The 22214-nt window shown below is 52.9% G+C and overlaps 1 protein-coding gene across 2 annotated transcripts in view; it reads right to left on the reverse strand.

Moving 5' to 3' along the window:
- Window positions 1–5593, reverse strand: part of LOC119954349 (zona pellucida-binding protein 2-like) — a 95796-nt gene extending 90203 nt beyond the window's left edge. For both annotated transcript variants that reach the window (XM_038779523.1, XM_038779522.1), the window contains exon 1: window positions 5485–5593. In XM_038779523.1, coding sequence (XP_038635451.1) covers window positions 5485–5557 — 73 coding nt within the window. In that variant the 5' untranslated portion in view covers window positions 5558–5593. The remainder of the gene's footprint in view (window positions 1–5484) is intronic.
- Window positions 5594–22214: the final 16621 nt, after the last annotated feature.

The raw sequence follows: 22214 nt of genomic DNA on the forward strand, positions 1-22214 counted from the left end.
GAGGGGGGTGTTGGGATTGAGGGGGGGTGTTGGGATTGAGGGGGGTGTTGGGATTGAGGGGGGTGTTGGGATTGAGGGGGGTGTTGGGATTGAGGGGGGTGTTGGGATTGAGGGGGGTGTTGGGATGAGGGGGGTGTGGGATTGAGGGGGGTGTTGGGATTGAGGGGGGTGTTGGGATTGAGGGGGGTGTTGGGATTGAGGGGGGTGTTGGGATGAGGGGGGTGTTGGGTGAGGGGGGTGTTGGGTGAGGGGGGTGTTGGGATTGAGGGGGGTGTTGGGATGAGGGGGGTGTTGGGATTGAGGGGGGTGTTGGGATTGAGGGGGTGTTGGGATGAGGGGGGTGTTGGGATTGAGGGGGGTGTTGGATTGAGGGGGGTGTTGGGATTGAGGGGGGTGTTGGGATTGAGGGGGGGTGTTGGGATTGAGGGGGGTGTTGGATGAGGGGGGTGTTGGGATTGAGGGGGTGTTGGGATTGAGGGGGGTGTTGGGATTGAGGGGGGGTGTTGGGATTGAGGGGGGTGTTGGGATTGAGGGGGGTGTTGGGATTGAGGGGGGTGTTGGGATTGAGGGGGGTGTTGGGATTGAGGGGGGTGTTGGGATTGAGGGGGGTGTTGGGATTGAGGGGGGTGTGGGATTGAGGGGGTGTTGGGATTGAGGGGGGTGTTGGGATTGAGGGGGGTGTTGGGATTGAGGGGGGGTGTTGGGATTGAGGGGGGTGTTGGGATTGAGGGGGTGTGGATTGAGGGGGTGTGGGGATTGAGGGGGGTGTTGGGATGAGGGGGGTGTTGGGATTGAGGGGGGTGTGGGATTGAGGGGGGTGTTGGGATTGAGGGGGTGTGTTGGGATTGAGGGGGGTGTGGGATTGAGGGGGTGTTGGGATTGAGGGGTGTGGGATTGATGGGGTGTGGATTGAGGGGGGTGGGGATTGAGGGGGGTGTTGGATTGAGGGGGGTGTTGGGATTGAGGGGGGTGTTGGGATTGAGGGGGGTGTTGGGATTGAGGGGGTGTTGGGATTGAGGGGGGTGTTGGGATTTGAGGGGGGGTGTTGGTGATTGAGGGGGGTGTTGGGATTGAGGGGGGTGTTGGGATTGAGGGGGGTGTTGGGATTGAGGGGGGTGTTGGTGATAAAGGGGGCTAGGGGTGAGGGGGGTAGTGGGGTAGTGAGGGATGAGGGGGTAGTGAGGGATGAGGGGGTAGTGAGGGATGAGGGGGTAGTGGGGGTAGGGGGGTTCTAGTGGGGTGAGGGGGCAGTGGGGGTGAGGGAAGGGGGGTTGGGGTGAGGGGGGTGTGGGGGTAGGGGGGTTGGGGGTGGGGTGAGGGGGGTTGGGGTGAGGGGGGTTGGGGTTGAGGGGGGTTGGGGGTGAGGGGGGTTGGGTTGGGGTGAGGGGGGTTGGGGGTGAGGGGGGTGGGGGTGAGGGGGTTGGGGGTGAGGGGGGTTGGGGTGAGGTGTTGGAGATAAAAGGGGTAGGGGTGTTGGGGGTAGGGAAAGGGGGTTGGGGTGAGGGGGGTAGGGGTGTTGGGGGTGAGGGGGGTAGTGGGGGTGGGGTAAGGGGGGTTAGGGTGAGGGGGAATTGGGGTTGAGGGGGTAGTGGGGTGGGGTAAGGGGAGTGGGGTGAGGGGAGTTGGGGTGAGGTGGGACTGGGGTGAGGGTGTAGTGGGGGTGGGCTGGGGGGTGGGTGAGGGGGGTTGGGGGTAGGGGGTGTTGGGGGTAGGGGGGTTGGGGGTAGGGGGATTGGGGAGAGGGGGATTGGGGAGGGGGGATTGGGGAGAGGGGGATTGGAGTGAGGGGGATTGGGGTGAGGGGGATTGGAGTGAGGGGGATTGGAGTGAGGGGGATTGGAGTGAGGGGATTGGGGAGAGGGGGATTGGGGAGAGGGGGATTGGGGAGAGGGGGATTGGGGAGAGGGGGATTGGGGAGAGGGGGATTGGGGAGAGGGGGGTTGGGGAGAGATGGGGGGTTGGGGAGAGGGGGGGTTGGGGTGAGGGGGGGTTGGGGTGAGGGGGGTTGGGGTGAGGGGGGGTTGGGTGAGGGGGGGTTGGGGTGAGGGGGGGTTGGGGTGAGGGGGGGTTGGGGTGAGGGGGGGTTGGGGTGAGGGGGGGTTGGGGTGAGGGGGGGTTGGGGTGAGGGGGGGTTGGGGTGAGGGGGGGTTGGGGTGAGGGGGGGTTGGGGTGAGGGGGGGTTGGGGTGAGGGGGGGTTGGGGTGAGGGGGGGTTGGGGTGAGGGGGGGTTGGGGTGAGGGGGGTGGGGTGAGGGGGGGTTGGGGTGAGGGGGGGTTGGGGTATGGGGGGGTTGGGGTGAGGGGGGGTTGGGGTGTTGGGGGTGGGGTGAGGGGGGTGAGGTGTTGGGGTAGGGGGGGTGAGCTGTTGGGGTGGGGGGGGTGAGGGGGGGTTGGGGTGGGGTGTTGGAGATAAAGGGGTTAGGGGGTGGTGGGGGGTAAAGGGGTAGGGGTGGTGGGGTTAAAGGGGGCTAGGGGGTGGTGGGGTAAAGGGGGTAGGGGGTGGTGGGGTAAAGGGGGTAGGGGTGGTGGGGTAAAGGGGGTAGGGGGTTGGTGGGGTAAAGGGGGTAGGGGGGTGGTGGGGTAAAGGGGGTTGGGGGTGGTGGGGTAAGGGCGGGTTGGGGTGAGGGGGTGAGGGGATTGGGGTGGTAGTGGGTGGGTGGCAAGGGGGACTGGGGGTGGGGGTAAGGGGGTTGGGGGTTAAGGGGGGGTGGGGTGAGGGGGTAAGGGGGGGTTGGGGGTTGGGGTGAGGGGGGTGGGGGTGAGGGGGTAAGGGGGGGTTGGGGGTGAGGGGGTGAGGGGGGTTGGGGGTGAGGGGGTAAGGGGGGGTTGGGGTAAGGGGGGTTGGGGTAAGGGGGGGTTGGGGTAAGGGGGGGTTGGGGTGAGGGGGTAAGGGGGGTTGGGGGTGAGGGGGGTTGGGGGTGAGGGGGTAAGGGGGGGTTGGGGGTATGGGGGGGTTGGGGGTGAGGGGGTAAGGGGGGTTGGGGGTGAGGGGGTAAGGGGGGGTTGGGGTGTGAGGGGGGTAAGGGGGGTTGGGGGTGAGGGGGGGTTGGGGGTGAGGGGGGATTGGGGGTGATGGGGGGTTGGGGGGGAGGGGGGGTTGGGGGGGAGGGGGGGTTGGGGTGAGAGGGGGTTGGGGGTTGAGGGGGGGTTGGGGGTGAGGGGGTAAGGGGGGGTTGGGGTAAGGAGGGGTTGGGGGTGAGGGGGTAAGGGGGGGTTGGGGGTGAGGGGGGGGTGGGGGTGAGGGGGTAAGGGGGGGTTGGGGTAAGGGGGGGTTTGGAGTGAGGGAGGAGGGGGGTTGGGGGGTGAGGGGGTAAGGGGGTTGGGGGTGAGGGGGTAAGGGGGGTTGGGGGTGAGGGGGGGTTGGGGGTGAGGGGGTAAGGGGGGTTGGGGTGAGGGGGTAAGGGGGGTTGGGGTAAGGAGGGGTTGGGGGTGAGGGGTTAAGGGGGGTTGGGGTAAGGGGGGGGTTGGGGGTCAGGGGGTTGGGGGGTGAGGGGTAAGGGGGGGGTTGGGGGTGAGGGGGTAAGGGGGGTTGGGGTGAGGGGGTAAGGGGGGTTGGGGGGTGAGGGGGTTGGGGGTGAGGGGGTTAAGGGGGGGTTGGGGGTGAGGGGGGTTGGGTAAGGGGGGTTGGGGGTGAGGGGGTAAGGGGGGGTTGGGGGTACGGGGGGGTTGAGGTGAGGGGGGTTGGGGTAAGGGGGTTGGGGTAAGGGGGGTTGGGGGTGAGGGGTAAGGGGGGGGTTGGGGGTGAGGGGGTCAGGGGGTTGGGGGTGAGGGGGTAAGGGGGGGTTGGGGGTGAGGGGGGTGGGGTAAGGGGGGTTGGGGGTGAGGGGGTAAGGGGGGGTTGGGGGTAAGGGGGGGTTGGAGGTGAGGGGGGTTGGGGTAAGGGGGGTTGGGGTAAGGGGGGTTGGGGGTGAGGGGGTAAGGGGGGGTTGGGGGTGAGGGGGGTTGGGGGTGAGGGGGGTTGGGGTGAGGGGGGGTTGGGGGTGAGGGGGGGTTGGGGGTGAGGGGGGTTGGGGGTGAGTGGGGATTGGGGGTGAGTGGGGATTGGGGGTGAGTGGGGATTGGGGGTGAGTGGGGATTGGGGGTGAGGGGGGGTTGGGGGTGAGGGGGGGTTGGGGGTGAGGGGGGGTTGGGGGTGAGGGGGGTTGGGGGTGAGGGGGGTTGGGGGTGAGGGGGGGTTGGGGGTGAGGGGGGGTTGGGGGTGAGGGGGGGGTTGGGGGTGAGGGGGGGTTGGGGGTGAGGGGGGGTTGGGGGTAAGGGGGGGTTGGGGGTGAGGGGGTAAGGGGGGTTGGGGGTGAGGGGGTTGGGGGTGAGGGGGTGGGGGGTTGGGGTAAGGGGGTATGGGGGTGAGGGGGGGATGGGGGTGAGGGGGGGATGGGGGTGAGGGCGGATGGGGGTGAGGGGGGTTGGGGGTGAGGGTGGTTGGGGGTGAGGGGGTAAGGGGGGGTTGGGGGTGAGGGGGGGTTGGGGGTAAGGGGGGGTTGGGGTGAGGGGGGTTGGGGGTGAGGGGGGTTGAGGGTGGGGTGGGGGTGAGGGGGGTAAGGGGGGGTTGGGGGTGAGGGGGGTTGGGGGGTGAGGGGGGATTGGGGGTGAGGGGGGTTGGGGGTGAGGGGGGGTTGGGGGTGGGGGGGGGGTGGGGGGGTAAGGGGGGGTTGGGGGTGAGTGGGGATTGGGGGTGAGGGCGGATGGGGGTGAGGGCGGATGGGGGTGGGGTGGGGGTGAGGGGGGATGGGGGTGAGGGGGGATGGGGGTGAGGGGGGTTGGGGGTGAGGGGGGGTTGGGGGTGAGGGGGGGGTGGGGGGTGAGGGGGGTTGGGGGTGGGGGGGTAAGGGGGGGTTGGGGGTGAGGGGGGGGTTGGGGGTGAGGGGGGGTTGGGGGTGAGGGGGGGTTGGGGGTGAGGGGGGGGTTGGGGGTGAGGGGGGGTTGGGGGTGAGGGGGGGGTTGGGGGTGAGGGGGGGTTGGGGGTGAGGGGGGTTGGGGGTGAGGGGGGGTTGGGGGTGAGGGGGGTTGGGGGTGAGGGGGGAAGGGGGGGTTGGGGGTGAGGGGGGGGTTGGGGGTGAGGGGGGGTTGGGGGTGAGGGGGGGGTTGGGGGTGAGGGGGGGGTTGGGGGTGAGGGGGGGTTGGGGGTGAGGGGGGTTGGGGGTGAGGGGGGGGTTGGGGGTGAGGGGGGGGTTGGGGGTAAGGGGGGTTGGGGGTAAGGGGGGGTTGGGGGTGAGGGGGGGGTTGGGGGTGAGGGGGGGGGTTGGGGGTGAGGGGGGGGGTTGGGGGTGAGGGGGGGGGTTGGGGGTGAGGGGGGGTTGGGGGTGAGGGGGGGTTGGGGGTGAGGGGGGGGGTTGGGGGTGAGGGGGGGGGTTGGGGGTGAGGGGGGGTTGGGGGTGAGGGGGGGTTGGGGGTGGGGTGGGGGTAGGAGCAGACTGAGGCCGCTCTTCTCAGCTGTTCATTTTCCAACTGCCGCCCCGCGGGCCCCCAGGCCCCGGGCCCCGCTCACCTGGCACGGCGCACAGGAGGACCGCCAGCGCCGTGACTCGGAGTTGCTGCCAGGCCGCCCGGCTGCTCCTCATGGTCGGCGCCGCCCAGCAGGCCGCGCACCAACCGCCCCGCGCGCGCCCCCGCGCACTGCCCCGCCCCCGGCCCCGCCCCCGCGCACGCCCCGCGCCCCGCCCCCTGCCCCGCCCCCCGCGCACTGCCCCGCCCCCGGCCCCGCCCCCGGCCCCGCCCCCGCGCAGGTCCCGCCCCCTGCCCCGCCCCCTGCCCCGCCCCCGCGCACTGCCGCCGGGGGAGCGCGCCCCGCCCCCGCGCACGCAGAGTATCCCAGTGACGTGCTGGCGTCACGGGAGTGCGGAAGGCTGCGTGGAGGGATTCTCCCGCCTGTATCCAATGTGAAGGAGGCAGAGCGGCGCCAACACGTGGGAGCGGAGAGAGCGGCTAAGGAGCAGGTAACCCAGCCAGCGGCATTCCTAACTACAGCCGCATTGGGAATACCGCGGGGGCACTTTCTGAAGCTTAAATGTGGAAGTTTGCGAATAACAAAATAGGTGGGAAAGCTGAGAAAACAAGTTTGAAAGTAGAGTTTGGGGGTTATTATTGGGAGATATCCTGTGCTTGGCTTTCCTTTCCAGGTCCCGAATCCCGCCACATAAACCTATCTGATGCTGGCAGAGACGGAAACAGTAGATTGGAAAGGATTGACAGCCCAGAGCCTGTTGTGTATTGACAGGGGAGATATATTAATGGTGTAGATTTAATGGTCTATATTGCTGAAAGCAGCAACATTAATGCCAGGTGGGGGTGTTTGTGTATTTGAAGCCGCTCAGGGCTCTCTGCCAAGCTGATTATGGTCTGTCCTTCTTGCTTCATTTGACAAGTCTGCTGATTCCGAGGGCTTCGTGTGCAGCAAGTATCTCCATTTCTTTCCACACCCCTTACTATTAGACCTTTCTTTTAAGTTCTTTTAAGTAACGAATGAAATTCTGCACCATCTTTTGAAGAATGGTTATTGTCAGACTGGTTTCTTCCTATTTTACCTCCACAAACAGTAAATGCTGGAGATGGGAAGCAACAGGAAGCACCTGGGTATTTGTCAACCCAAAGCTGTGTTTCAGCTCCAACCCTGAGCTCCAAATGGGCAGCTGCCCATTGCTCTCTGTCACCATCTCATTGTGTTGGAACATTGCCTGTCCCTTCCATTCTCTGCTGTGAATCACACTGACTTTCACCCGCCCCACATCTGCTTTCAGACAGCTTTAACACACATTCAGAGTCTCAAATACATCAAACAGTCCGTCTGAAATACACAAACCAAAATGTAAGAAGGTTTCTGGATGTGTTTCCACCACACGGATAGTAAAAACGAACTTTCTGGTGAAAAAATGTTTTTTTTTAAGATTGTGATTATAATTTTATAAACAATTTTCTCCTCAAAAATAAACGTTTTCTTCATTGCTTCAAACATAGCAACCTGGCGTAGTTATTTAGTGGCTTTTCTTTGTAATACACAGAGTGCGGCGCATATGGATCTCCTTGCACTTTGCAACTTGACCTGTGCGAGCATCTTTACTAAAATAATCACAATCCAGAAGATTATTGCAATCTTGTCAAGTAATTTCAGTAGCATTTGCCCTGAATGAATGCTCAATAACTTCTCCTTTTACAGCGAGGCAGTATTTGACATGTTAGGCTGTTTGGATTCAGACTGAAATATTCAATATGATTCAGCGATCTTAAACATCTCCAATACTTCCCTGTGCTCACTGACACAACCTTCATTTGGTTTGTCTACCCACCCACAGGCAATGGTGAAAAGATGGACAAGGGCAGCCATTTGAAGGAAGAATTGTGAGTGACAGATTGGTACCCATTGCTGTGCAGAGACAGTGCTAAATTGACCTCCGTATTAGCACATTTAGGGACACCTTAACCATCAAATATTAGCGGTATAGATATAGGATATGCTTGATTATAGATTTGTTCAAAAGGGAGATGATGATGAATTCTAAGGACGTGATTTTGTGCTCAACTTGAAGAGCGGAAATAATAATCTGTCTCCTATTTATCTAATACATGGGTTGCCTCACAGCGTGAAGTTTGCACGTTCTCCGCGTGTCTGCGTGGGTTTCCTCCGGGTGCACCAGTTTCCTCCCACAGTCCAAAGATGTGCAGGTTAGGTGGATTGGCCATGCTGAATTGCCTTAGTGTCCAGGGTTGTGCAGGTTAGGTTATAGGGTTAGAGGGACATGGTGGGGTGGACGGGGGAATGGGCCTAAGTAGGGTGCTCTTTTGGAGGGTTGTTACAGACTTGATGGGCCGAATGGCCTCCGTCTGCACTGTAGGGATTCGATGTTAATTTAGAATGCAGGTTTTAAAAAAAATTATGCCTTTATGGCATCACAATGATGCAATAAAGAAAGGCCTGCCCAATGGTGATGTGCTTCAATAGAAATATTGTGTGTTCCAGACTCGTCACAAATCTCTCACCTTATTTGATGTGGTTATGGAAAAGGAGAAACAATCTGAAGCAGGTTAATTCCAGGGCAACGCCCAGTATTCCTTGGTGACAGTTTACAGAATATTGTTAGCAAAGTTTCACTGTTTTGGGTTGGATTGTTTTTCTTCATGAAATCTTTCCTTAAATAGTTGTTCAGTTGTATAAAATTCTAGAATTGGATGCCGTTGATCAGCTGGTATAGCAGGAATCCCTGATTATTGCGAGAAGCCTCAAACTCTCCCTCTGGGCTGAGGAGGAGACAGACCACTGGATAGACCACTGGATTTGTGCCACCCCATCCACTAACCTCTGAAATTACTTTGGGTGTTTGCCTGCTCACTGACACTGAAATGCTTTGATTCAAATTTTCCAGTATTCTCGTGTGAAAATAAATAACCAGAACAGCTTGCTCAGATGGAACAGGAAAAAAGTAGCAAGTGTCACAAACATAACTATCTTTTCCTATTTCAGAAGAGCAGTGTCTGATGGGTAAAGAAACTTATGGTACTAGAAACCAGAGTTTGTGAAGTAAGACCGCATCATGGCATTTTGTGAAATTGAACACAATAAATCTAGTAACTCGTGGCTGGCAACTAATCCAATAAAATAACTTGTGAGAGCTGTCGGACTATCGCTTAACCAAACTGGCTCACTTCAGAGGAAGGAACCGCCAGTAGTGCCTGATCTGGTTAATGGACCCTCAGACCCTCACTGTTCATATCCCAAAAGCAGCACAGAACGAGGCCATTTGGCCCCATGACCTGTGCCAGCTCTTTGGTACAGCTGTCTGTTTAGTCCAAGTTCAAGGCCCGGACCTGAATGTTGCTTCAGTGAGCTCCTGGCAAAGTCTTAAACAGCCGGCCAATTAGCAAGCTACATGTGAGTCGCTCTGCAATAAGGGACGGTAGGTGGGTTCCGGAGGCGGGGGCTTAACATCAAGGACCGTTACTTGGGCAGCTGGCAGCCAGCAACCTTCGCTGTCTCACCTGTGAGAATGTTGCCGAGGCCCAAGCAGCAGGAGCTCAGTGGAGGTGCCATCTTTACCAGCGGAGCAGTTGTATCAGTCCCAGCACAGTCAGAGACATGAGGCTTTGGGAGACCCTGCCACAATAGCAAGCTCCTCACCTGGGATGGCAGCATTCTTGCCTTTTTTTGGTGTGTGCACATTTAAAACCGTTCAAATCAATCCTAACTTCAATCTCCTGTAGTGCAACTGCCTCCAAGTTTCTGAAATTCTGACACAGTAGGTGGGCTGTATGATGCTCTGTATGATTCTGACACAGTGGGTGGGCTGTATGATGCTCTGATGTATTCCTCTGGTAATATAGGTGTTAATTGGCTCATTAAATACCTTGATCGGGATTCTGCTGCTGCCGCCGGGTTTGATTGTTGTCACAGCTGCGATCCCACTCCTGGAAAATGTGAAGAGGCGGGAACATGTTGGGGAGTGCCAGCTGGAATCCTGTGTTGTCACTGGTGGTGAACCTGGAGGCAGGATGGTGGGATGCCAGAACTGTGCCACCTTGCTACCTCCAGCAGATATAGGTTCTGGCGGAAAGACCCATGATCATCCTCCCCATCCCATCACCGCTCATATTAACCCAGCTGCAGGTGGCCATAGTGTATGTGACCGGTAAAGTTCAGTGGCGAGCTTGTCACCTGGAAGGGGGTGGGAGGGAGGTTGGCCAGCCTCTGATTGCGGGATTGAACATCAGGAAGGAAGTCCACCTGTTTACATCTCCTGTCTCCTCAAAGATTTGCAAATAAACCACAAGCTCTGTTCCTGCCTCCCTTTAATGTACCATTTTGTCTGTACTGTTCTTAGGCTTCCTGCCAAAGTTTTAAAAAATTTGTTCATGGGATGTGGGCGTCGCTGGCTGGGCCAGCATTAATTCCCCACCCTCAAGGCCACTCCAGCCAACCACCTTGCTGTGGATCTGGAGCCACATGTAGGCCAGACCAGGTAAGGCTGACAGATTTCCTTTCCTGAAGGACATTAGTGATCAGATGGGTTTTTACGACAATTGACAATGGTTTCATGGTCGTTATTAGATATTGACACTGATATTGTGTTTTCAGATTTGGGGCCCTATCCGTGCAGATGTACTGCTGTTTCCAAAATTTATTCTGAGGTATGACCTTGCCTGTAAGTTGCATCCTGTTGGGAATAGTTTTTAATCATACGCCACATCCCATAACATCGATATGTATACTGTACACATTGAATTTACACATATTAATGATGGTAATACTGCGTAAAGCCCTATTGCTACGACACCCTGGGTAAGTGCGCGGTCAATTCCAGGTGCACTTGTCCCAGAGTCACAACACAACTGAATTAACCAATCATTCTTAGAAAAATACCCAAAATCTTTGGCCCAATAATTACAGTCATCAGGTTTGTAACAATTACTGTTCATAACAAGAACTATAATGAACTATGCAGCAAATACAACTGGTTAACTACTAACTATTTAGTAACTCCCCACTTTAACGTTCCCCCACCCTCTACACTGGCAGACAAACACAGAGGGGTGGTTTTGTGAGGGTCACGAAGAATCCAGCACAAGTTGAAGGATAGAAAGAAATAACATTTATTTACAATAACATATATAGATACAGCAGCAGCAACTCCCTTGCTGCTCACTCTCCTCTGGCCGGTTCCAAACTATTTCTCAAACTGCTTTATTTATGCAGGGAAGCTGCTAATGATTTCTCCGCCCCCTCATTGGGGAAACTCATACGCCCAAAGGATTGTGGGATTGCCATTAGTCCCCAGCCAATGGGAAGCAGGCAGGTTATAACATCCCTCCCCCCCCCAAAGTCCAAGGAATCCACCGAAGACCCTGGCGAAGGAGGGCGTCGGACTCATTTTGCCGCAGGCTGGACACCATTTGCACGAGGTGCTGGATCGGGCGGCGTGTAACGAGACGGAGACCTGCGTTTCCGTGATGAACGGCATAACGGTTGTACATCCACGGCCCGTGGGCCCGAGGACTCCCCCTCTGAGGCGTCCTGTGTCTCCATCTCGGAGTCGGAGTCTGCTGCCTCCGTCATCTCAGCGTCTCTATCCCCACGCGGTTCTGCAATGACCTGCGCAGGCTTTGAGTGCGGCACCAGAGGCAGATTGTGAGGAATACTCTCCGCTGTGTCTGGTCTCTGTGGCTGTCGAAATGAGCTCCAAGGGCGGGGAATCTTTGGAAGGGATAGTCTTCTGGACCGAACGTGTTCTACATGTTTGCGCTGGAGACGACCCTGGGCTTGCACCTGGTAAGAGATAGGGCCCGTTTGGCGAAAGATAATGCCAGGGACCCACTGGGCACCACCAGCAAAATTCTGAGCCAACACTGGGTCACCGGACGCAAACTGCCGAATCGGCCGATGCCGAGAAAAACCATGCCCCTGCCGTTCTTGTGTGCAGCGTACTTTTGCACCAATATCTGGGAAAACCATGCTAAGGTGGGTGCGAAGTCTCCGGCCCATTACGAGTTCCGTGGGAACTACCCCAGTCACCGCATGGGGGGTGGTCCTATATGAAAACACAAACCGAGCCAGTCTCGTGTCCATCGACCCGGTAAACTGCTTCTTTAGGCCTCGTTTGAATGTCTGCACTGCGTGCTCCGCCAACCCATTTGAAGCCGGGTGGTAAGGGGCAGTGCGAATATGACGTATGCCGTTCATCTTCATGAACCTCGAAAACTCCTCACTTGTGAACGGAGTGCCATTGTCCGTAACCAGCACCTCGGGGAGGCCATGCGGACTGATAGACAAACGCATCTTCTCGATTGTTGCGCAGGACGTTGTGCCTCACATCTTATGCACCTCTAGCCATTTAGACTGAGCACCGATTAATAAAAGGAACATGGATCCTTGAAAAGGGCCGGCGAAATCCGCATGCAAGCGCGTCCAAGGCCGCCCTGGCCATTCCCAGTGATGTAGGGGTGCGGCCGGCGGAAGCTTCTGATGCTCCTGGCAAATGGAGCAGTTTTGGGCCACCTTCTCAATGTCTGTGTCGAGGCCTGGCCACCAGACATAACTCCGGGCTAACATTTTCATTTTGGTCACACCCGGATGCCCATTGTGCAAGTCTCTCAGTATCAGCTCCTGCCCTTTTTCCGGGACAATCACACGCGTCCCTCACAAGAGGATGCCGTCTTCCACGCTGAATTCGGACAGGTTGGAGGAAAATGCCCGCAACTCGCCTGGGAGCTGTCTATGCTGCCTACCATACAGGACTATGTGCCGAACCTTTGACAGGACTGGCTCCGTCTGGGTCCACTCACGGATCTGTGATGCCGTGACAGGCAAGGTGTCCATAAAATTTACGGTTCCAACCACTTCACCGGTCGTGGGGGTCAACATGGGGCCGGTCGATAAAGGCAATCGGCTCAGTGCGTCGGCATTCGCTATCTGGGTTCCTGGTTTGTGTTCCAGAGAATACTCGTATGCAGCGAGCAACAAAGCCCAGCGCTGGATCCGTGTGGAAGCAATGGGCGGAATTGGCTTATCCTCTCGGAAAAGTCCCAGCAGAGGCTTATGATCAGTCACGATAGTGAAGTGGCGGCCATAAACATACTGGTGGAAGCGTTTCACCGCAAAGACCACCGCCAGGCCCTCCTTCTCGATCTGCACGTACTTCTTTTCCGCTGCAGTCAATGTGCGGGAAGCAGAAGCTATCGGCCCCTCGGCCCCGTTCTCCATCTTGTGGGACAGGACGGCCCCAATACCAGACGGGGATGCATCGTGATGAGCAAAGGCTTTCCAGGATCATAGTGGGTTAGTAACCCAGATGACGGCAATTGTTTTACCGGCCGGAAAGCGGTTTCTTGTGGCTGACCCCAAACCCAGGTGTGATTCTTCTTTAGCAGAAGGTGCAACAGGGCCAGTGTAGTTGCCAGATTGGGGAGGAACTTTCCGTAATAGTTTACGAGGCCGAAAAAAGAACAAAGATGCGAAGTGTCAGTCGGGGCGGGGGCCTGTTGAATCGCGCGCACCTTCTCTGCGACGGGGTGCAAACCTTCGCGGTCCACCCGATAACCCAGGTAGACTACTTCCTTTGCCTGAAAGACGCACTTTGTGAGACTGAAACGGACTCCAGCCTCCGAATAGTGTCTCAGGACAGCCTCCAAATTTTCCAAATGTTCCTGCTCTGCGTCCCTGTAATCAAAACGTTGTCAAAGTAAACAGCGACACGCGGTAAACCTCTCAAAATTCCCTCCATGATGCGTTGAAAGATAGAACAGGCAGAGGATACCCCAAAGGTATCAACGAGAGTCCGCCTGCAAGCTTCGCGTAGAGATCCTCTATGCGAGGCATTGGGTATCGGTCGAGCCGGGAAGCCGTATTTACTGTAAGTTTATAGTCGCCGCACAAGCGAACTGTGGCATCTGGCTTCATTACAGGTACAATTGGTGCTGCCCAGTCAGCGAAACGGACGGGCCTGATGATACCCAAAGTCTCCAAACGAGTGAGCTCCCCTTCTACCTTCTCGAGCAAGGCGTAAGGCACCGGACGCGCTCGGAAATAGCGCGGCGTGGCTCCTGGTTCAACTTGGATACGGGCTACTGCCCCTTTTATTTTCCCCAAACCGGGCTGGAATACATCTGGGTATTGTCCTAGCACCTCAGTCAACCCTCCAGAAACTGTTTGGAGGATGTGCTGCCACTGCAGCCGCAAATGGCGCAACCAGTCCCGACCCAACAGGCTGGGCCCATGGCTGCGCACCACAATAAGTGGGAAACGTCCCTCCTGGCGTCCATAAACAACAGGGGTCATCGTGGTTCCTGCAATGTCCAATGGTTCCCCCGTGTAGGTGGCCAACCTGGCCTGTGTGTCGGTTAATGTAAGGGTCTGTATACCCTGCTTGATGCGATCGAATATCCTCTGGGCGATCACGGAGACCGCTGCGCCAGTGTCCAACTCCATCTCAAGCGGGTGACCATTGACCCGTACTGTCACTTTAATGGGGGCCACACGGGGAGCTGCCACACGGGGAGCTGCCACACGGGGAGCTGCCACACGGGGAGCTGCCACACGGGGAGCTGCCACACAATGCAGCTGCAGGCAGTCATCCTCCGTCTCCACATCCTCGGGAGTGTCGCCGCAGGTTCATCCAAATGAAAGGTACGGCCCTGGGCTGGCCCCAGCTCCGACGGAACGACGGCGCCTCTGGCGCCCCCAGGACCGGCGTCCGCGACGGGGTCGGCGCCTACAAGTCTGACACGGACATGGCTCCTCATCCAGTGGTTCTGGAGAAGGTTCCCTTCGGGGAGGAATGTCCGACGGCCACTGGCGTCGATCCGGACGTCACCTCGCCCAAGGTACCGCAGGGGTGCAGGGGGATGCTTTCGGACGGAAGGGGTTGCGCCCCAAGGCATTCACCTCCATTCCCTGTAGCTCCTGCACTCGTTGTTCTGCGCTCGGGACAATACTATCTGAATGGCCTGCTGAAAAGTCAATGTTGGCTCGGCTAACAACTTTCTCTGGGTGGCCGCATTGTTAATACCGCAAACCAAACGGTCGTGTAACATTACTGACAAGATCTCACCATAGTCACAGTACTCCACAATCCTGCGTAGCCTGGATAGAAACTCGGCAAGGGATTCTCCTGGGGTCCTCTCTGCGGTATTAAACCAGTAACGCTGGACTATCGTGGATGGGGTTGGGTTAAAATGTTGCCCCACTAAGTTCACAAGTTCATCAAACGTTTTGGTGTCTGGCGTAGCTGGGTACCTAAGGCTCCTAATCACCCCAAACGTATGCGGGCCGCAGGCGGTGAGCAATATGACCACCTGGCGCTCGTTTTCGGTGATGTTGTTTGCCCAGAAATAGTAACGCATCCGCTGTGCGTACTGGTTCCAGCTTTCCAGCACAGCATCAAAAACATCCAAACGTCCATACAGAGGCATGGGGTAACAGAAAACAACTTCCAACCTGTATCCAACAAAAACCCAGGGAGGTGGCTTCAGCAGTGTAGACAGTTAATTCACTTTAACCCTCGTCGCCAGTTTTGTGAGGGCCACGAAGAATCCAGCCCGAGTTGAAGGATAGAAAGAAATAACATTTATTTACAATGACATATATATATACAACAGCAGCAGCAACTCCTTTGCTGCTCACTCCTCTCTCTCCCTTGTTCCAAACTGGCCAGCTTTATTTATGCAGGGAAGCTGCTAATGATTTATCTGCCCCCCTCATTGGGGGAGCTCATACTCCCACAGGATTGTTGGATTGCCATTAGTCCCCAGCCAGTGGTAAGCAGGCAGGTTATAACAGGTGGAAAGGGGTAAAAAACATAAGTGAAAGGAAAAAAAGTCTTTATTTCAGATGATGGTTTTTCAGCACACTTTCCTTCACAGCAAGCTTGCAGGTTATGGTCTTTGGTTTGGAGCCTGTAATGGTTTCTCTGCAAGTTCAGGAATTCAGCAGCTTTTCTGGAGAGGCACCTTACTTTTCTTCAAATTTCCGTTTCAGTTCGTGGTTTGTATTCAGGCCACTGTTGTTGCAGTAATACAGCACTCACAGCAGGGTTTTTGGCGAGAAATTGGGAAGAGAGAGAATAGCAGGACCTTTCTTCGTGCTGCCAGGATCAAAAGTGAAACACATTGGAACTCTGAAAAGCCTTCCAATCACCACCTGTTACTGGGCAGAGCACAGCATTTTGGGCCAATTCATTGGCCACCAGCCAATCAATCAAACCAAGTCCCAAGCCTATCTCCATCCCTGGTACCAGAGGGTTTGCAGCTCCTGTTCAAACCAGCACAGACTAGCAAAGTGGTCTCTCCTGTAACATCTGGATTCTTCTGGTCGAATTAAAGATACTGGCTGCTTGTCCAATAATCATCCATGGATCAAAATAAGAATGACAAAATAAAAGAAAGGGGAATAAAGAAGGAAAGGACCCTTACACTATAAATCTGTTGGTTACTTTTTCACATTTAGGTGTCATCTCTGATCAGCACTTGGTATCTACTGTTTCTATATGAATTTTAATTTGGCAATAAAAGAGATAATGAATCTTAATATGGTCAATAACTAACTGGAATGGGTGGATTGAGGTTAGAAAAATACACATTTGTCTTGAATGAGAAATGAGCACTGCAAGTTGCTATTTTCACCTGTCCCTGCTCTGGCCACAGCGTAACAATCTTATCAATTGGCCTGTAGTGACCACACTGCCTCCTGTCGGGTGCCTGGTTAAGGAGAGCAGCCCAGAAGAGTCCTGTACTTGGAAAAATGCCCTTCCTGGTATCTGAGAAAAGCATTGTTGAATGAAGGTGATTTTGAAGTCAAGGGAAGAAGAAAGAACTTTCATTTCTGCAGCACTTTCACTACCTCTGGACGTCTCAAAGTGTTTCACAGACAATGAATTGCTTTGGAATTGTCGTCACTGTTAGGCAAACAAACATGGCAACTAGTTTATGCACAGCAAGCTTTCACAAACAACAATGAAAAAGGCAAGATTTTAAAAAAGAACGCAAAGAGAAATAAGATAACCGTATTGGAAATGATTTGGTGCAATCGGAATGGAATCAGCAGAGATCTGGCTGCTATTTGGGTATGGGTTTTGGAATCGGAGCAGGGTCAATTAAAGATAAGTAGAGCACAGTGGACATCGAGCAGTTGGCAGGAGTAATGCTGGGGTTGAGCTTACAGATTAGTAGATGTTATCAGAAGTTGTTGATACAGGGGTCAGTGGCCAAATGTAGAAAATAGTTACTCAAAAGAAACAACCCTGTAAACTTTACACCCCGATAGAGGTCATTAATCTGCTCCCCCGTTAAACTATCGAATGGAGGAGGATGGGTGAGCCTGCCAGTACTAGTACCTGATCCAGTCAGTTCCCTAAATCTGACAGGACTGTCACAGCGACAGTAAAAAGCATGGATGGTAATTGTGGCTGTCTAAGAATGAAGGATATGACAAAGAAGTGGAGAGGAACATTGAGCAGGAAAGAAGAAACAGAAGAAGAGGGAGGAAAAGCGAATGGTGTCAAACAATTCAGAATAATGGATCACAAAGTGAAAGATTCGAGGACTCGCGCAGGGAGAGAGACAATTCTAGCAGAATCACTGGTTTGTTCCTATGTAACACCACAAAGATATCAATGAGCATAACACTTAAAAAAAAAATCTGAAATCTAATGACGCCATGGAAAATCCGCCAGCTATTTGTGTAAAAATGATGAATAGTAACGTGATATTCCAAATCATAATATCATAGAATTACAGTACAGAAGGAGGCCATTCGGCCCATCGAGTCCGCACCGGCCCTTGGAAAGAGCACCCCACCCCACCCTCGTAACCCAGCAACCCCACCCAACCCAATCTTTTTGGGTAATTGAGCATGGCCAATCCACCTAACCTGCACATCTTTGGACTGTGGGAGGAAACCGGAGCACCCGGAGGAAACCCACGCAGACACGGGGAGAGCGTGCAGACTCCGCACAGACAGTGACCCAAGCCGGGAATTGAACCAGGGACCCTGGTGCTGTGAAGCAATTGTGCTAACCGCTGTGCTACTGTGCCCCCCAAATAGTATGTGGAATTAGAGGAATGTTGTGTTAGACTGGAGAAAGTATGAGCATTGGGTCTCATACAAACAGGAATTGACCATTCAGCCCCTCCAGCCTGTCCCACCCCATTTAGATCACGGCCGATGTAGATGTTGGCTCCATTTACCTGCCTTGATTTTGTGACTGAATACCGTTTCTGAACAAAACAATTTTGACATTTTCAGCTGACCTCCAGCCTCAGGGCCGAGAGGTTCAGATTCCCAATACCCTTTTTGTGAAGAATTGGTTCCTGACATCACACTGAAGCACCTAGCTCTAATGTTAACATTATTTCCTCTTGTTCTGGACTTCCCCCCCCGTGAGGAGATGGTTCCTGTAACTTGATCCTATTAATTCCTTTAATCATCTTAAACACCTAAGTTAGATAACTCTTTAATCTCGAATTTACACAGGAATACAACCCATCCTTATAAATGTAACCCTTCTGGCCCTTATATCATTCTGGTGAATCTGCGTAGCAATTCTTCCAAGGCTGATATATGGTTCTAAGATGTTGAACTCTCAAATGAGTGAATGCTCCAATCAGATTTGTATATAGAAAATAACTTTCACAACTTTATATTGGGAACATAGGAAATAGGAGCAGAAGTCGGCAGTTCAGCCCTTCCAGTCTGCTCCGCCATTCAATCAGATCATGGCTGGTCTCAAATCCACCTCCCTGCCTGTTCCCATAAAATCAAAAATATCTTCCAGTCTCTTTGAGATAAAGACCAACATCCCGTTAGCCTGTTAGATTATTTTTTGTAGCTGTCCATGAGCTTTTGGTGATTTCTGTACTTGAACCCTTAAATCTCTCTACTCTACAGTTCCTAACTTTTCCCTATTTAATATATTCCGATCTATCTCTCTTTGGTCCAGAGTGGATGATTGCACATTCATTTAACGGATCAATGTCTCTTTAGAATTTTCTGCTGCAAGCTACATTATTTACTGTGCCACTTAACTCAGTGTTGTCAGCAAACGTGGATATATAATTCTCTATTCCATTATTACAATCATTGAACATAGTGAAAAGCTGAGGCCCCCAGTGTAGATCCCTGACGGACACAACCAGGAGCCGCCTGTCAATTGGAGTACATACCCATCACCCTTGCTTGTAATTTTTAACATATTGCCTATCCATGCCAATAGGTTGCCTCCAATCCAAGTGCTTCCATTTTTGTCAACAGTCTCTTATCATAGTAATCTTTATTAGTGTCACAAGTAGACTTATGTTAACACTGCAATAAAGTTACTGTGAAAATCCTTGTTGCTTGCCTTCTGGAAGTCCATGTGAAAAAACATTGACTCCCCCCACTACTGACGTACAGGGGCAGCAATATGTATCATCTAGAAGATGCACTGCAGCAACTCAATAATGTTCCTTCAATAGCACCTTCCAAACCTACAAGCTGTAAGATAAAAGCAAATTACTGTGGATGCTGGAATCTGAAACAAAAACAGAAAACACTGGACAATCTCTTTTTTTTAAATTTAGAGTACCCAATTATTTTTTTCCAATTAAGGGGCAATTTAGCGTGGCCAATCCACCTACCCTGCACATCTTTTGCGTTGTGGGGGTGAAACCCACGCAAACACGGGGAGAATATGCAAACTCCACACGGACAGTGACCCAGAGCCGGGATCGAACCTGGGACCTCGGTGCCATGAGGCAGCAGTGCTAACCCACTGCGCCACCGTGCTGCCCTAACACTGGACAATCTCAGCAGGTCTGATAGCATCTGAGGAGAGAGAAGGGAGCTAACGTTTCAAGTCTGGGAGACTCTTTTTCAAAGCTTTGTTACATCCTGTGAACAAATATATAAAAATTAATATTAAAAACATCCATAGACACTCACCTACCACATTAGTTACCTCCTCAAAAAGTCGACTAGGTTTGTTAGATATGATTTAGCCTTTAGAAATCTATGTTGATGCAAATATTGATGCACACAGGGCTAATAAGGCACTAAATCCATTGAATAAAGCACCAATGCTTCACACAACAAATTTAAGTAGCTTCCCTCCTGATTTGTAAATGAATTTTGGCAATCAGGAGAAGTAAATGCTGATCATTCAGACTCAGCGTGAAGGAAGATGCCCAAGTTTAGGTTTTACATAAATTATTTAAATGATGTTGAATTATGTATTTAATGTATATGTATTTAAATGGTGAAGAGCAGTGGAGGTCGAGAGTGACCCGGAGGTCTCGGCATATAGATCACTAAAATATAATAATCAAGTACAAAAATTAATCAGAAGGTCAATGCAATCTTAAACTTTATATCAAAAGGGCTAGAATATAATGAGGAGGGGGTTTTGCGAAGCTATACAAAGCCCTGGTTTGACCACATCTCGAGCACTGTATGCAGTTTGGGCATCACACTTCAAAAGGATTAAACTAAAATGATGTTATATTGAATTATAATAAGTGTCTGAAACATGTGAAATTAGAAAGCTTTTAAAATGCAAAAGAAAATTCTGATTACTTCTGATCAAAGAGCCCCTAAATTATACCTGTCTGTGCAGGTGTATATTATACCTGTCTGTGCAGGTGTATATTATACCTGTCTGTGCAGGTGTATATTATACCTGTCTGTGCAGGTGTATCTTATACCTGTCTGTGCAGGTGTATATTATACCTGCCTGTGCAGGTGTATATTATACCTGTCTGTGCAGGTGTATATTATACCTGCCTGTGCAGGTGTATATTATACCTGCCTGTGCAGGTGTATCTTATACCTGTCTGTGCAGGTGTATCTTATACCTGTCTGTGCAGGTGTATATTATACCTGCCTGTGCAGGTGTATATTATACCTGTCTGTGCAGGTGTATATTATACCTGTCTGTGCAGGTGTATATTATACCTGCCTGTGCAGGTGTATATTATACCTGTCTGTGCAGGTGTATATTATACCTGTCTGTGCAGGTGTATATTATACCTGTCTGTGCAGGTGTATATTATACCTGCCTGTGCAGGTGTATATTATACCTGCCTGTGCAGGTGTATATTATACCTGCCTGTGCAGGTGTATATTATACCTGCCTGTGCAGGTGTATATTATACCTGTCTGTGCAGGTGTATCTTATACCTGTCTGTGCAGGTGTATATTATACCTGCCTGTGCAGGTGTATATTATACCTGTCTGTGCAGGTGTATATTATACCTGCCTGTGCAGGTGTATATTATACCTGCCTGTGCAGGTGTATCTTATACCTGTCTGTGCAGGTGTATCTTATACCTGTCTGTGCAGGTGTATATTATACCTGCCTGTGCAGGTGTATATTATACCTGTCTGTGCAGGTGTATATTATACCTGTCTGTGCAGGTGTATATTATACCTGCCTGTGCAGGTGTATATTATACCTGTCTGTGCAGGTGTATATTATACCTGTCTGTGCAGGTGTATATTATACCTGTCTGTGCAGGTGTATATTATACCTGCCTGTGCAGGTGTATATTATACCTGCCTGTGCAGGTGTATATTATACCTGCCTGTGCAGGTGTATATTATACCTGCCTGTGCAGGTGTATATTATACCTGCCTGTGCAGGTGTATATTATACCTGCCTGTGCAGGTGTATATTATACCTGCCTGTGCAGGTGTATATTATACCTGCCTGTGCAGGTGTATATTATACCTGCCCGTGCACGTGTATATTATACCTGTCTGTGCAGGTGTATATTATACCTGCCTGTGCAGGTGTATATTATACCTGTCTGTGCAGGTGTATATTATACCTGTCTGTGCAGGTGTATACTATACCTGCCAGTGCAGGTGTATATTATACCTGCCCGTGCAGGTGTATATTATACCTGCCCGTGCAGGTGTATATTATACCTGTCTGTGCAGGTGTATATTATACCTGCCCGCGCAGGTGTATATTATACCTGCCCGCGCAGGTGTATATTATACCTGCCCGCGCAGGTGTATATTATACCTGCCCGCGCAGGTGTATATTATACCTGCCCGCGCAGGTGTATATTATACCTGCCCGCGCAGGTGTATATTATACCTGCCCGCGCAGGTGTATATTATACCTGCCCGTGCAGGTGTATATTATACCTGCCCGTGCAGGTGTATATTATACCTGCCCGTGCAGGTGTATATTATACCTGTCTGTGCAAGCGTATATTATACCTGTCTGTGCAGGTGTATATTATACCTGTCTGTGCAGGCGTATATTATACCTGTCTGTGCAGGTGTATATTATACCTGTCTGTGCAGGTGTATATTATACCTGCCTGCGCAGGTGTATATTATACCTGCCTGCGCAGGTGTATATTATACCTGCCTGCGCAGGTGTATATTATACCTGCCTGCGCAGGTGTATATTATACCTGCCTGCGCAGGTGTATATTATACCTGCCTGCGCAGGTGTATATTATACCTGCCTGCGCAGGTGTATATTATACCTGTCTGCGCAGGTGTATATTATACCTGTCTGCGCAGGTGTATATTATACCTGTCTGCGCAGGTGTATATTATACCTGTCTGCGCAGGTGTATATTATACCTGCCTGCGCAGGTGTATATTATACCTGCCTGCGCAGGTGTATATTATACCTGCCTGCGCAGGTGTATATTATACCTGCATGCGCAGGTGCATATTATACCTGCCTGCGCAGGTGTATATTATACCGGTCTGCGCAGGTGTATATTATACCGGTCTGTGCAGCT

Source organism: Scyliorhinus canicula, chromosome 19, assembly GCF_902713615.1.
Source record: "Scyliorhinus canicula chromosome 19, sScyCan1.1, whole genome shotgun sequence".
Classification (NCBI taxonomy): domain Eukaryota; kingdom Metazoa; phylum Chordata; class Chondrichthyes; order Carcharhiniformes; family Scyliorhinidae; genus Scyliorhinus; species Scyliorhinus canicula.